The sequence below is a fragment of the Crocodylus porosus genome, unplaced genomic scaffold (genome assembly GCF_001723895.1).
Source record: "Crocodylus porosus isolate Cpor-Errol unplaced genomic scaffold, CroPor_comp1, whole genome shotgun sequence".
In the NCBI taxonomy this organism is placed as follows: domain Eukaryota; kingdom Metazoa; phylum Chordata; order Crocodylia; family Crocodylidae; genus Crocodylus; species Crocodylus porosus.
In genome coordinates this window covers 9,902,185-9,917,607 of record NW_017728918.1, presented here as the reverse complement: position 1 = coordinate 9,917,607, position 15,423 = coordinate 9,902,185, and the positions used below count along the sequence as shown (strand labels likewise).

The 15,423-nt window shown below is 56.5% G+C and overlaps 1 protein-coding gene, 2 long non-coding RNA genes and 1 pseudogene across 6 annotated transcripts in view; all 4 read left to right on the top strand.

The window, feature by feature from the left end:
• STMN4 (stathmin 4) overlaps positions 1 to 3,470 on the top strand; it is a 12,585-nt gene extending 9,115 nt beyond the window's left edge. Inside the window, exons 4-6 of one of the 4 annotated variants that reach the window (XM_019537250.1) lie at positions 200 to 405; positions 1,498 to 1,689; positions 2,867 to 3,470. In XM_019537250.1, coding sequence (XP_019392795.1) covers positions 200 to 405; positions 1,498 to 1,689; positions 2,867 to 2,926 — 458 coding nt within the window. In that variant the 3' untranslated portion in view covers positions 2,927 to 3,470. The other 3 variants (XM_019537249.1, XM_019537247.1, XM_019537248.1) reach the window with 3 other exon arrangements.
• LOC109311549 overlaps positions 1 to 4,248 on the top strand; it is a 25,001-nt gene extending 20,753 nt beyond the window's left edge. The window contains exon 3 of the long non-coding RNA XR_002101534.1: positions 4,097 to 4,248. This is a non-coding gene — a long non-coding RNA (uncharacterized LOC109311549). The remainder of the gene's footprint in view (positions 1 to 4,096) is intronic.
• Positions 4,249 to 13,418: 9,170 nt separating this feature from the next.
• On the top strand, positions 13,419 to 14,284 carry LOC109311550. The gene is made up of 2 exons (XR_002101535.1): positions 13,419 to 13,477; positions 13,790 to 14,284. It is a non-coding gene; the product is annotated as an uncharacterized LOC109311550 (long non-coding RNA).
• A 517-nt stretch (positions 14,285 to 14,801) lies between these two features.
• The window catches only part of LOC109312065, a 2,297-nt pseudogene continuing 1,675 nt past the window's right edge, over positions 14,802 to 15,423 (top strand).

Below are 15,423 nucleotides of genomic sequence, written 5' to 3'. Positions count from 1 at the left end.
AGGCTATGGTGGTGAGTGGGTGTGAGTACAATCACCAGGCTGTGGGTGGGTGTGCAGGAGCTGGAGGCTATGGTGGTGAGTGGGTGTGAGTACAACCTCCAGGCTGTGGGTGGGTTTGAGAAGAAGCTGGGAGCGGCGTGGGTGTGACTGGGTGTGCATGTGGGAGCGTGCGAGTGGTAATCCCCTTCTCCCCCAGCAGACACCGTCGACCTCACCTGGTGCGTCATCTCGGACATGGAGGTCATCGAGCTGAACAAGCGCACCTCGGGCCAGTCCTTCGAGGTCATCCTCAAGCCCCCGTCCTTCGACGGGATCCCTGAGTTCAACGCCTCCCTGCCCCGGCGGCGCGACCCCTCCCTGGAGGAGATCCAGAAGAAGCTGGAGGCCGCGGAGGAGCGGCGAAAGGTAGGACATGCCGCGTCCCTTGCTCCGTTGGCGAGGCGCTGGGGAAGACCGAGGGAAACCCTGGGTGTTGAGGCTGCAGTGGGTCCTGTCCAGGGCACAAGCACAGCGGATTTGGGGATGCCTCTGAAGCGTCCCGCGTGAGAGTGAGTGAACATGGTCTTCCTCTATGTCTGGTCCCGCGAACGGTACCGAAGTGCAGCACAGCCCAGGGTGGGCACCGTCCACTGCCCCTAGAGCTGCTCCACGGCTGCTAATCCAGTCTCCGAGGGTTGCCCGAAGAAGGCATGGGGTGGGATAGCAAGCACCCACTTGAAGGTATTTTCCCATCAGCCCTGTTCCCAAAATCAGTGCCTTCATTTGGCAGCAGGCTGCTCAGCACTATCCTTCTTGTCTCCCCGAGAGAGAGTCACTTTGCCAGCTCCCCTCCAGATCTCCTGCTTGCTGGGGAGAAATGGGCCATGGGGCATCTCTGCCTTCAACACCCCAGAGCTTAACCCACCTTCTGGCCCCCCAGACCATGGGCACAAGAGAAGGGGAATTTGGAGGGTTTTTCCTAGGTCACAGCCTAAACCAAGATGCGGCTTCAACACAGAGGCCAGAGCTGGTTCCCCCCAGCGAGGCGGGGAAAGAAGCACGCGTGATATTTGCTCTGGGCTCCAGCTCTAAGCTTGGGACAATCTGCTCCAACAGATTCAGGGCTTAGCGAGCTCTCTGCAGGTGTCCGGACTCGCTAGATGCCCTGAAAGGAGGGAACTTGCATGCAGATGGGCAAGCAATGCTTGTCCGGTCCTCGCCCCTGGGCTCTGAGCAGGGCCGTCATCCCCAGATCATATTTGGGTCTGGAGGTCCAGGCAAGTAGATGATGACGGCCTCTGGCTGCGAATATGGCTGGTCTTAGCATGGCATAGCGGCCATCGTCTTGGCCACGGCCAAGGTCAACCGAGCGGGTTAGGCTCTACACCGACATAAAGCCGTGTGCGTGAGGGGGCAGCTGTGCGTCGGAGGAAGGGGTCAGCCTCCGAGGAAGGGCTAGTGGCCCAGGCAGGGCACGTCCGGCTCCGCCAACCTGCCCCGTTTGCTTTGCCGACGCAGTACCAGGAAGCGGAGCTCCTGAAGCACCTGGCCGAGAAGCGGGAGCACGAGCGGGAGGTCATCCAGAAGGCCATCGAGGAGAACAACAACTTCATCAAGATGGCCAAGGAGAAGCTGGCGCAGAAGATGGAGTCCAACAAAGAGAACCGGGAGGCCCACCTAGCGGCCATGCTGGAGCGCCTGCAGGAGAAGGTGAGCGCCGGACCCGGGCGGGCTCCGGCCAAGGGACGCAGCCTTTGCCCTGGAGAGCCATCCCCTCACCCCCTTCCCAAACGAGGCTTGGAGAGTTCAAGGGACGTGTCCCAGACGGAGCAAAACCGCCCCAAGCCCAGCCCCCTGTCAGGACTGTCCCCCCCCCGAGCCAGCGTGGATGTCTGCTAGCTTATTTTAATGTCAAGGGAGCCGGCTGCAGCTTCTGGCTTTGTTCTGGGGGCTGTGCTGCGTGACAAACGGGGCTGCCCGGGGCCCGTGTGTAATGGTTAGGTGTCAGATAATCTCACCGATAATCACAGGCTGGGCTGGAGCGTGGGGAAGGGGAGCCTGACTCCCTTTGTTATAATGCCACAGATTGGGGGGGGGGGTCTCTGCTGGCAGCTGCCTTTGCGCCATGCTTGCTGCTTCCCTCTGCCTGCTAATCGCCCCCGTCCGGCGTGAACTAATTACCCCCTTCGCCCCGAAGGAGAAACGGTATTTACTCTGTGCTCGCCCCCCCTTCCTTACCCCCGCTTCGCGCCTGGGAGGGAGAGCCCAGGTCCTCGAATCCCACGGCCAGGGCGCCTGTCTCTGCAAACCGCCTTGCAAGCGGCTCCGTGGGACGCGAGGGCGCGCGCCGCACCTCTGTGGCTTGTCCCGGGTCAGTGCCGTAGCAAAGCCCTGGGATGCACGCCAAGCCCACGGAGGATACAAGGCTACCCCGGAGGGGCCCTGCAGCACCCCTCTCCCATGGGGCTGGGTCGGCACCCTTCCACCATTTATAGGCTTCTTATCTCTCCCCGTGCCCCTCACGCACCCACTAATTACCCTTCTCCCAACACCTTCCCCAGCCTCAGCCTCATATCGGCGACAAAGAGCCGGAGAGCGTGAAGATCTGCCTTCGCCCTGCTCCCCTGGCAGCGTCCAGTCCATGCCGCCATGCCAGCCCCCAAAACAACAGCCTGAAGAAGGGCGCTTGTACCCAAAAACTTGCAAAGAAGAATTTGTGCCAACTATTTGAGTTGATATCAGATTGAGCTTGTCGGCCCAAAAATGACAGCCACGCTTAATAGCAGCCCCGCGGCGACCCCTCGGGCTTCCTTCCCGAGTCGACCCGGCTCTGCAGAGCCCGTCCGTGGGCGAGAGCCCTAACCTCTTTCCCCCCCACCACTTTTAGGACAAACACGCGGAAGAGGTGCGGAAAAACAAGGAGCTCAAGGAAGAGGCCTCGAGGTAAAGAGGCCAGGACGGCGGTGTTTTGGACTGACGGCTCCGGGGAAGCGATGGCTGCCTCCGCGCGAGGCTGAGCGACGAAGGGAAAACGTTCCTCTGCTTTCTTTGTTTGTGAATGTAAAGAATTGACCAGTGAAGCCATCCTATTTGTTTCGGGGGCGGGCGGGAGCGGGGAAGAGAGGCGAGGGAGGGGTGCATTTATCGGGAGACGCGCCGGCGTAGGGGCGCCCATCTGAAATCCGCTCCGGGGTCTCATTTTTTCCTTCCACCCCACCAGTGTCCGGCCCAGCGTCCGAGGGACCCGGGGCACGGGGGAGCGGGTGGTCGGGGCGGCGACAAGACGGGGGCGGGACGGGGACGGGGACGGGGACGGCGCGTCGTGCGTGCGACTTGGATTTGGTGAGCAGGGCCGAGCAGAGCGGGCGCCGCGCGCGCTCTCTGTAATCGTGGGCAGGGACGCCGTCTCTCGGGGTGTGTGTAGCCTTTTCTTCTCCTCTGTGTTTGCCATGAACGTTGCTCATCAATATAAACGAAACATCTTCTCTTGGTGTCGCTTTCTTATTCTTCCTCCCGCCGCTGGACGCCGGGGCCTGGTCCCGTTTGCCTGCGGGCGTCCCAGAACCTCTTGCAGGGTTTTGGAGACACGGTTCAGCCCGGCGGGGTAGCTCTCCCACCTTTGTCTCCCAGGGAAGAAAACACTAAACTATCGCTTGCTTTATCCGGCTGGAGGAGATGCGGGGATTTGGGTCCGGTCCTCAAAATGGGTGAAGAAAATCCCTGAGACCTCCCCAGCCATGAGTGGGGGGGTTCCCCCCTATCCTGAGCTATAATCTTCTGAGGAATGGTAACCAGAGTGCTTTTTTTCTGTCCCCGTAGGCATGGAGCAGCAGGAAAGTCTTCTGCATTTAGGGCGAGGGGAGCAGGAGGCTGTGATGGTGATGGGAAGGTAGGCTCACCTGTGCGGGGACCTGGAGAGAGACAGGCAACGGGGACGGTAGGGACGGAGGAGGATGAAGGGAGAGGAGAGACTGGGGGAAACCTGGATGCCACTTTAAATCCAGGATGCGGAGGTGTCTATGGGTAGGAGTCAAAGGAGCGAGAGCTGGGGGGGAGAACCGACCCTCCCCTCTTCCCGAGGCGGCTGCGGGAAGCTCTCGAGGGCAGCACATCAGAGGCTCGGGTGGCCTCAAGACAGCTCTTGGGCTCCCAACCCCAGGAGAGAAAGCCCTGCAGGGGAAACCCAGGTGAGGGGGACCACCCCGAGAGCAGGGAGGCTGATGGGGGGCATCCATCCAGCTGCAACCCAGGCTGAGGGGCAGACCGGGCACGGAGGGCAGGGCAGCCTGGTAGACCGAAGCCTCTGCTCCGCTCCTCACCCAGCTAGACCCCAAGCGCCTCATCCATTGCTGACTCTGAAACGAGGGAGGTCTTGATTTCCCCTACATCCGGATAAGGCTTTTAAGGCATTGATTGAGCGAAGGGTCTCGATACAACGGGGCGTTTTCTGAGTTGAGCTCTTCATCCGGGTCCAGGCTTTGCCTCGCGGCGTGCCCCGCCGGAGCCGGCGGACGGGGGAAGAGGTGATGGGGCTGGTCTGCGGTGGCACGCGCTGTCTGTTTTTGTATTCAACCATTGTAAATAAACTGCCTCGGCATTTCTTCTCCTTTTCTCACAACCTGTGCAGTGTCTTGGGTGCGTTTTGTGCGGGGGCCCGTCCTTAGACCGGATGGGTGGGTGTGGGAAGGGAGGGACACGTGGGTTTTGGGGAGGGGAGGGTGCGCGTGTTTGTTTGTGTGCGTGCTGATGTGTTTTAAGGGGAAACAGAGGGGTAGCAGGCATGTATGGAAGTTGTGTGGGTGTATGTGCATGTTTGTGTGTTTTAAGGGACAGCTGAGGGACATCAGGCATATATGGAGGTTGTGTAGGCATGTGCCTTAAGGGAAAGTAGAGGGACATCAGGCATATATGGAGGTTGTGTATGGGGGGGTGTTTTAAGGGACAAGAGAGGGACATCAGGCATGTATGAAGGTTGTATAAGGGGAGTGTGCGCATACGTGTCTTAAGGGAAAATAGAGGGGCATAAGGCATGTATGGAGCTTGTGTATAGGCATGTGTGTGCATGTGTGTGGGAGAGACCACACACAGGGATGTGTGTGTATTAGGGAAAGGCCACACTTGCTAATTAAAGTTGGATAGAAACCAGCTATGAAATAATTACACATTTTCCAGCTCTTGCTTTATAGCTGCTTGGAACTTCTTAAGGTGTGGTAGTTAATGCGCACATTAAATTAATCTCATGTCCTAGACCGACGAGAGGTGTGGTGGGCCAGTAGGGGGCACTCCTGCGTTGAGCCGCCCACCTCCCTGTGCCCGACCCCCTGCCAGTCTCCTAATGCCTCCCTAGGGTGCCTCATGCTTGGCCGACCCCTCTCCCGGAGCAAACTTGCTAGTCTGGGGGTAACATCACCGCCACCACCCTGAGAAGGGACTGTCTCGGCCCTGTGTCCTCAGGGAAACACAGGCCTAATAGTCCGACGGGTACTTGACCCGGTACACTTGGGGCACTTCCCCAAGTCAGGGGGCAAAAAGTAAAGTCTCCCTTAGTCCACAGACCTAAGGGGTCTCTTAGGCATAATTTAGACCCACCCCTCAATAAGTCTCCCACACCGGTCACAAAGGAGGACTTTATTGGTTACAAGGGGTAGGGTAAACTAGGGTACAGGATTGAGCAATATCTTAGAAATCCTAAAGAGCAAACAGTCTGGCTGAGGCAGCCTTTTGATCACACATCTGTGTTACTGCCAGCTAAATATCTAATCAGATTGAGTAGCTTACTCACAAGCATCTTCCAGAGGCTGGTTGAGCTTCCCCTCTGGAGTCTTGGGGTGAGAGAGAGAGCTAGGTTCAGGTGGTAAGGCTCCTCTGTCTCCCCTGCTTGGCTGCTGTTTCACCTCATGGCCGAAGACAGAGCCCCTCCTTCCCCCCCTTGACTTATATAGCCCCTGTGACCTCATTCACTGGTCCAGCGGAGGTCAGCCCCAGTTGGCTGTCAGCCCACCAATTTGAAATATATCACTAGTTGCCGGGCAGACTCTAGCCCCCCAGGCAGATGCCCCTCACCCGGGTGGCTGATGCCAGTCCTGTGGGCAGAGGGAGCAGGTTCCCCCCCCCCAGGACTGCAGCCAGCTCAGGTGACCTAAAGAGACCGGCTGAGGTGTGACTCCTCCGTGCTGGCCCATCTAATCACCTTGTCACAGGGCAGAGATTTTGGGGAGAAACCAAGGTGGCTTTCTGCCACAAGCGGCACATACACCCAGGTAAGCGCCAGGGGCCAGGGCGATGCTGAGAGTAGGGGGCCAGCGCACACATCCTCAGGGGGCCCCAAATGCCTGCACACAAACGCTTGTCGTATGGGCAACAAGCAGGAGGAACTCACCCTCCTGCTGGCTGACACCAGCCCGGACATAGCTGGGATCACTGAGACGTGGTGGGACCCAACGCACGGCTGGGGGGTGAGTGTCAAGGGCAATGGGCTGTACAGCAGGGACGGGACAGGGAGGAAAGGTGGGGGTGGCGCTTTTCATTAAGGAGGAATACAAATCCTCCTCAATTAGCACAGAGTCAGGGGAGGGGCACTCTGAAGTGCTCTGGGTCCGAATAAAAGGCAGTTGACAGGAAAGAGACTTAGTGGTGGGGGTCGACTACAGACCCCCAACCACGGGGAGGAGCTCAACCAGGAGTCCTCACGTCAGCTCACAGAGGTCGTTAGGTCCAAGGACGTGGTCGTCATGGGGGACCTGAACTTCCCGACATCTGCTGGGAAGAGCAGTCAGCCAGGTCTGACCCCTCACGTAGGTCCCCAGCCTGAATGCAGGACCTCCATCGAACCCAGGAGGTGCGCAGCCCCATAGGGGAGACGCCTTGTTGGACCTGGTGCTGGCCACAGGTGATGACCTGGTGCGGGGGCTGCGGGTGCTCGACCACCTGGGCGACAGCGATCATCGCCCGCTGGGTTTCACCATCCAGCGCAAGGTGGCAAAGGCCGGCACCGAGGCAGCAGCCCTGGACTTCAGGAGGGCGGACGTCAATGAGCTGAGGAGGATAGTCGGGGAAGTGCTGAGGTCCCGGGGGGGGAGGGGAGCCGGGTGTCCAAGGAGAGTGGTCGCTCCTCAAGGAGACGATCCTGCAAGCCCAAAGGAAGGTAATCCCAACGCGGATCAAAGGGAGCAGGAGAGCACACAAGCCCCCATGTCTCACCAAAAGCATCTGGGAATGTCTCCTTGCTAAAAGGGAGGTGCACACCCGATGGCAGGGAGGGGCCACCCCCAGGGAGAACTACACTGCGGTTCCTCAGGGCTGCGGGGGGGGCAGGGAGGCCAAGGCGGAGATGGGACTGGGATGAGCGACCCGGATCAAGCACAACAAGAAGTCCTTTTTTAAATACATAGGGGGCAAAAAGAAGGTACCTGGCAACGTGAGGCCCCTGCAAGACACGCTAGGAAATCTGGTTGTCACACCAGACGACAAAGCCAACATGTTTAACGATTTCTTTGCCTCCATTTTCCTGAGCAGGAGCCAGATCCCACCCCTTGGGGGGCTTTAAGACAAGACTAGACAAACACCTTGCTGGGGTCATTTGACCCCAGTACTCTTCCTGCCATGGCAGGGGGTCGGATTAGATGATCTACTGAGGTCCCTTCCGACCCTAGAAACTACGAAACTATGAAACTATGAATTAACCAGGTAATTGCATAATATAAGTGACATATAGAGGGGGCCTGAGCTGTGCAATGGGAGTGAGAAAGAACACACACAGACATACACCCACATATATACATATTATATGTATAGGCATGGGCGTGTGAGGTGGGGGTGAGCAGGGAGCTGTAGAAGGATATATAGAGAACAGTGCGTGCCAAGGAAGGATATGTGTGTGGGGTGTGCATGTGTGCATGCGTGTGCAGGAACATAGGGGTGTGCAAAAAGCATGGGTTGTGCATGAGGATAAATGCCAGCATTTCCCTGTTGGTGCTGGGGGCAGCAGTGAGGAGCTGTGTGTGCTGCGTGTGGAGTATATGTTTGTCAGACATCATGGGTGTCTCTGTATGTGTGCATTTACTGCACAGTAACCAAAATTACTGCACAGTACGGGTCCATGTCTACACGTGCATGCCTGTACTGCACAGTAAATACAGCAATTTGCACCAAGAAGAGGCGATTTGCGCATCATGCAGATATGAAATGTACACCCAATTAGTTACTGCACAGTAACACACATGTATACCTTACTGCACAGTAACGCTGTGTGTGTGGACTGACTTGGGATTAACTTTAGTCCCAGGTCAGTCCACACACAGTGTTAACGTGCTTTAATGCCCACGTGTAGAAGCCGGCCTATTCCTGCTTACTGCGCAGTGAATTTAAACCTCCATAAATGCACGTGTAGACACACCCCGTGTGACTAAATGTCTGAACTGCCCTGGTGGGGTGGGCAGCGGGGGGAGGGTGTTCTCCCAGCAATCCCATTAGCCTGGGACCTGTAACCAGTCTGTGACTCCCCTTCACATCAAAGCCAAGAGCTTCAATAAAATCCTCGTCTTTCTGCAGCCCGCTGAGGTCTGCTACCTCTGTGGGGCCGGGGGCTTCACCCAGAGGCCTCCAGCTGTGCATTCAAGCCAGCAAGAAACCTCAGCGAACCCCCGCAGATCCTGGTTTCCTAACCGGTCATTATTATTGGTTATCAGCAAGTCCCAATTTTGATTGAATTACCTGACTCGGTACCAGGAGGTCATCAATCCCCACCGAGTTGGAACACAGCCGGGAATGGATAAACAACGGGGAAAACACAGGGCATTTGCGGAGCCGCCCTGGGAAGATCAAGCAAACTCCTGAGACGACACAAGAGGAGACGCCGATCAACCCCATGTCTCTTCCTGCACATAAATATGAGTTATTTAAAAAGAAAATTTACAACAGCCATTAATCAAGGACAGACATTTCACACAGTCACGTGCCAGGCGCACAGGAGCCCACTTAAAATCAGCATAGGTATAGGAAGATAAGCTGGGAGTGAGGCCTCATGATTTCTTTTCAGAAGGTCCCAGCTGCAAACATACCTCTTCTGGCACTACGAAATTGTCTTAAAGATTTTGTAGTTTAACTTTTGCAAGTAGGCCCAGCTCAGTTTAAATTTCACAGTCATCAACATGCAACTTCCTTGACAAGGCTTCACCATAAGAGGCCAGCTTGGCCAGGGATTTCCCCGCCACCACCTCGCATGCACACCAGCCCGGGGCCAGGGCACGACCGCTGCGCTTGCTGGAGAAGCTGGTTGCTTTGAGAAGGCCCTGACAGGCTGGGAGCCAGGGGAGGAGCAGCCTTCCCACGATGCTGCCTCCTCTGCTCCAACAGAGCTGGGGGACAGTCCGCCGCGTGGAAATACATAGGGCCGGAGCCCATTGAAAGTGAGGGGCGCGAGGTACCGCAGTACCTTGAAAGCTTTGCATTCAGACCTCGCCCAGGCAGGTCTATATGGCCACAGGCCCCTCGTGCCGAGGGAATCTCCATCAGAGCAGAGTGCAGCTGTCCAGGCTTGCAACTCCCCTTCGCCATGGCAGGGGTTTGCACCCACCTGGGCTGGGCTGCCTTGTACCGCTGCGGAGGTCAAGCCGAGGTCCCGAGGTGATGGGGCCCATCTAGGAGGAGAGAGGAGCAAGGGGCCAGGCGGTGCATTGACAGCGTGGTGCAGAGCCAATAACCGTCTGAGCAGGGCGTGGGAACTGGGTTCGCCAAGGCACAGCAGGGCTGAAGGAGCATCTCAGGCGGCTGGGCAGTGTGTCCTGCACTCAGCAAGGGGAGGAAGACCCCCTGCCCAGGCAAGATCTAGCACAGGATCATGCCGGGGGCTTCCTATCTGGAGCACGAGTCTGGAGGGTGGGCATTAAGGAGGAGCTCCCCCTTGCTCCATAAAACCCAGGGCTCTTCTGTAATCTGCAGCCAGTCCTGCGAGACCTTCCTAGGGATGAGGGGGGTTCGGGTCTGTTTGTCCTGGCGCCACCGGGGCAGACCTCAGTGGCCCAAATGAAGCTGGAAGTGAAGCGGAAAAGCCTCCTGTCCCTGTGAGCTGCCCTCAGAGCCCGCTCCGTCACCACCCTCTCCCCCTCCGTGGTTGGGGGGTCGAAAAGGGCCCAATTTGCCCCCCACATTGGTATTAGCTGATCTCACCAAGCAGCTCAACATGCCTTCAGGGGAGGGAAAAAGCTCCTCTGGGGCTGGGGACATCACACAGAAATGCCTCCATCTCACTTGCCTCTAGCTAAAAGGCTGAAGGAGCAAGCTAGGGAGAAATCACCCAGCCTCATACAATAACGTGTGTACTGAGACCTCCACCCGGGCTGTAGCAGACCTTCGCAGGGGGCTGCCCCAGGCAAGGACAAGTCTCCCCCGCACTGCACAATGGGCAGGGAGAAGGGGGTCTCCCTTCCCAGGGGCAGCAAAACCCCCCAGGCCCACACTGCCTTCCTCCCTGGGGGTCCCGGCATCTCCCCTGTGTGGGGCTGCATTTGCCTGGGCTATGGGATGGAAGAGCCGGGATTCAAAGGGTTGTCAAAGGAAAGCCCCTGCACCCAGGGGGACTCCTGCAGTCTCCACCCTCCTCCTTCCAGACCCCCTTCTGCACCAAGCCCCAAAGCAGCTCAGCAACGGGCACAACAGCCCTGGAGCTGAGAGCAGGAGGGGAGAGGGGGAAAGCAAGGGGAGGAGCTGCATGAGAGCAGGTGAAGATGAGCCCAGTCGGGCTTTGTCTGCTCAACACCTCCCCTGTCTGAAGGGCTGTTTATGCCTCTCCCCAAAGGAGGTGGCATTTTAAGAAAGAAAAAAAGCTGCAGTCACACGTGTGTGCATGTGTGTACGTATGTACGTGTGCATTTGGTTTTTGTTTTGCAATTTAGCTTTTCACTGAAACATTTTGTGTTAATGTTGTTGGGACTTTCTGTTTTAAACCAAAGACCCCTTTTTTTTTATTCTGGAAATTAAACCATTTCCACCATCAGGAGTTTCCACCCTGAGCTCCAGGGGTGGCTCCTGCCTGGATTCACCCCTGGGCTCAGACAAGCTGGACCTCGGGGCTGAGACTGCTATGACTTGTCCCCAACCAGGAACCGCTCACACTGGCCAGGGCAGGGGCCAGGAGACTGGAGGAAATCTTTCTGCATCTCTCCCAACCCGATGGCATCAGCTCCGTGCCTGCTGCCTCGGGTGAGTGCAAATCCTGAAACCATCCATCTCCTGCACCCAGATGTGCCCTGTCCCCATCACCCTGCTCCCTCCCTTCCTTCTTCCAGCTCCCCATCCCCTCTCCCTCCTTTCTCCAAGCAGACACCGCATCGCCCACTCTGCCCCACAGCCGTGTGCGCCCCATCTGGGCTGCCCAGGGCAGAGCTGGGGTCTTTTTGGAGCCAGCCCAGTCCCTGCACGTGTTGGGGCAGGAGGGAGGTGAGGACACACCGAGGCTGCACTGAGCCGGCTCGTGCTCCTGCTCCAGTACCACTGCCTCCTGCTGGGGTCCCTGGCATCAGAGCCCTGGCAGCAGGGGACCCCCACCAGCAGGGCTGGGGGGCAAGGGTTGTGGGTGGAGGGCAAGGGGCACAAGCAGGGCTGGGGCATTTGGCAGGGGGGCGAGAGACACCAGCAGGGCTGTGGGGGGCATTTAATTTTAACCACGGATTTGGGGATTTTTATCAGAGAGTTTGCAATTTTTTATCAAAGAACTTGTGATTTTTTTATTGTGGAAAACCAGGATCCCTGGGATCAGGCCTCTCCCACGTTTCACACTGATATCTCCTCCTCTTCACCCAGCCGCCGTCCCCCGAGTCCTCCCCATTCGTGTCACTCCGGGGGCGTCCCTGCTCAGCAGTTTCTTGGCAGCGCGGTCTCCCTTTGCCTTCCCAGCATCTTCATCTCATCTCCAATTCATTGTGCCTATAAATGCACTACCAGCTGTTCCTGGGAATTATGCTGATTCCCTCCCTCTCTCGCCTAGTGTGTCCTGTGCAATCACATTTACACTCCAGTGTGCTCGGCTCTGTGCTGTCGGCATCCCCTTTCTCCCCCGTTGGAGATGCCCCGGCAGAAGGCAATGGAGTCGTCTCAGCCTCAGCTGCTCCCACAAGTGGATGGTGCATTTCCACGGCTCTTCCTCTCCCCTCACATGTGCGCATGCTGCAACCCGGGTCCTTCTCACCAGGAGTCACTGCGCACGTCTGTCCACATCCTTCTCAACAGCTTCATCTCCATAGCCCACGGACTCTGGTTTTACTGGACTTACTTGGGGACCGGTGCTCTCAACTCACCCTGCCATTGTCCAATGTTTTCTTGTCCTTTAAAACCCCTCTGCATGTCAGATGCTCATCACTGCAATAAAAGAAAGTGGGTTAGGTGTAGGGTCAAGGGAAAACCCATTTTCCTTTTTAGGCGATGTCTAATAAAGGCACTTTCACTAGGTGATTTGCTTTTCTGGTGCTTTCTTTTCCCCTCAATTTCTGCCAAAGGATTTCCTTAGAGAAGGGCTTCAGTGATTTTTCGAGATCAGCAAAGACCACGTGAACCATTTCTACATTATGGGCTTTCACATGCTGTGAAATGTCTGCTTCTTCCGTCTTTTGTACACATCCCTGACTTCCAGGAATGCTGTTTTCCACCCTGCAGTATTTGCCAGCCCGTGCACTCATCTCCCCTGCTGGGATAATGCTCCCCTTGGATGAGATGTTCCTTTACTTGCAAGCACAGTTATTATAAAATCATCCTTTCCTGTGCCCTGGTGATGGATAACCTCCCCACTCCAGAAAAAGGTTTCATCGTCAGCCACCATCCTGGATTCTGCCCCGAGTCCACGCATTAAAACTTCACTGAGAAGAAACTCATTGCCACTCTTTTGGCCCAATTTCCACTGATAAGAGAAGTGTTATCCATCCAGAAGGGTATCCAATGTCTCTCAATTTTGGTACCTTAAAATAGTAAAATCTGGATCTTTCTGTGTACTACAGCACAGATCACTGCATCTCCACCCCTGTCTCTGGTGACTGTTTCTTTTATAGCTCCATGTAATTGGCACTTTGCTTCCTAGGACCATCCCTCCACTACCCAGGTGACACGGACCATCATATATTGAAGGCTTCTCCCAGCACTGCCTTCCCTTTCACCCAAAATGTCCACCCTCCCTTTTCTTTCAAGGCCCCAGGAGAAGCCATGAGCTGGTTGCAAGTTGGTTGGTTATTCTGCATGCAGTGCCCAGTCCCAAACCCTCTTTAACCCCTGCTCCAAACAGGATATCAAGGTCCCATCCCTGACTTAATCTGCCGGCTCCAGCAAGGACGGGGAGCTCTGGGGCTGCGCTGAGCAGGAGCGAGGGGAAATCTCCAGGCGGGAGGACCTGGCTGCAGGTGAGCTGGGCCTACCCCGTCCCCCGGGTCCCCTCCCAGAAATGCTCCTTGCCCAGAGCACAGATCTGGTTTCCCTGGAATAACATGACCTTCAATGTTCATCCTCACTCAACAACGTCAGAGTTTTTTCCCCCAAGCCCAAGGTAGCCATACCGGTACATCACCCTCTCCCACGGCATGCTGGGATTTCAATCCCCCACGGACTCTGCATGGTTGGCAGAATCGCTGTGCAGCCATTATTGCCACATAGGGGAGAGGCTGGGGCTGTCCCTGGTTTCTCCTGGTCACGTTGACCGGGAACACTGAAAGTGTTGAACCCTGGTCTCAGGCTACATGAAATAGCAGTATCCCAAGCTTCCCCTTCCTGTTTCATCTCTGGGGCCCTGAGCATCACAGGGCCGGAGGCTCAGCACAGAGTCCACATGCAGGTGATGCCAAGGGCTTTGTCCCAGTGCAGACTCCAGTGACATGGAGGTCACCTGGGACCCATCTGCAAAAGAGATCTCCATGGGCTCATTCCCTGCCCCAGACCATTTTCTGGAAGCAGGCAGGAAGCACAGCCCTGCTGCTTTCCCAAGAGAAAGCCCTGCTCTAAGTCCTCCCCTCCCAGAACATTTCTTGGAGATGGCGAAACCCATTGGCTTTTTGTATGAAACAGAAGCAGCCCTCGTGTGAAGCACAGAAGCAGGTGGGCCAGTGCAAGCCCGGGCTCCCCACGCCCGCTGACAACCCCCAAATCCAGCGTGAGGCTGTTCACCCTTGTAGCCAGATACTGCTCTCAGCACTGCCAGAGATGGAGGCGAGCACCGGAGAGCAGCCTCACCGATGCTACTCGGCATCTGCAGCATGTCTGTGCAGGCAGGTGGAGGGCTCGGCATCATCTCCCCCTGGACCCACCAGTGCTGTGGGACAGAGCAGCCCTTGGGGAGCCCCTTTCTTCCTTTAAGCAGATGCCTCTGGTCTCCTCGTCAGCCCCATTACAGCATGAGGCTATTCATGTCCTATCCTAATGCACCTGTTCCATGTGGGTTTCTGCCAGTAGGGCCTGAGCAGATGGGGCTAAGAAACGGGAATCGAGCCCCAAGGATCTGGCTCCGAATTCCCAAGTAGGAAACATTAGCATAGCTCAGGGTCCTGCCCATCCCTCCATCCCTGCACTTCAAATTGTGGCAATAAGACCTTATTTTCTAAAAGAAACCCATGTGTCGAAGTGCAATCCTGCTCGGAGGCCCACCCCAGCAGAAGGAATAGCAGCATTTGCCCTTTGCCAGCAAGGCAAGAACTAATGTCAAGTTTTTCTCCCCCCGACAGCAGGTGCCTGGCTGCCTTGCAGGGGTGAAAACCAGTCTCCTGGGGAAGGCTCTGCAAACCTGGAGCCCCCCCACACTTGCCCAGGAATTTTGGGTGGGACAGACTGCCTGAGACCTGAGGAGGAAGTTAGCAGTGAACAAGGTAGCATCTCCAGTTAGGTGTGAGAGTGGAAACAAGACAGATGCCAGGAAAAGCCCAGCGTGCAAGGAGGAATTTGTGGAGCTGAAGAGCCACAAGGCAAAGTTACAGCAGAGAGAGAGCCCACGCCTGAACCAAAGCGGTAGGAAGAGCTTTGTGTGCAGCTCAGACCTGGTCAAGCACCAACCTGTGCGGAGGGAGAAGCAGCAGTGAGGCTGTGTCCCGTGTGGTAAGACCATCACCCATTTCTCCTCCTTTTCTCAACTTCAGCAAGGCCTTTGACACCGTCTCCCACCCCATCCTCATTAAAAAAATTGGGCGACTGTGGCATTGATGCCTTCAGTCGGATGGATTGCAGATTGGCTGAAGGGTTGTACTCAGAGGATGGTGGTGGATGGGTCATATTCGACCTGGGGGGAGGTGGGCAGCGGGGTCCCCCAGGGCTCGGTCCTTGGGCCCGCGCTATTCAATCTCTTTATCAGCAATTTGGGCAACGGGGTGAAAAGCAACCTGTTTAAATTCGCTGATGATACCAAAATTTGGGGTTAGGTGAGCACGCTAGTAGGGAGGGAAATACTGCAGCAAGACCTGGATAGGTTACAGGGGTGGGCTA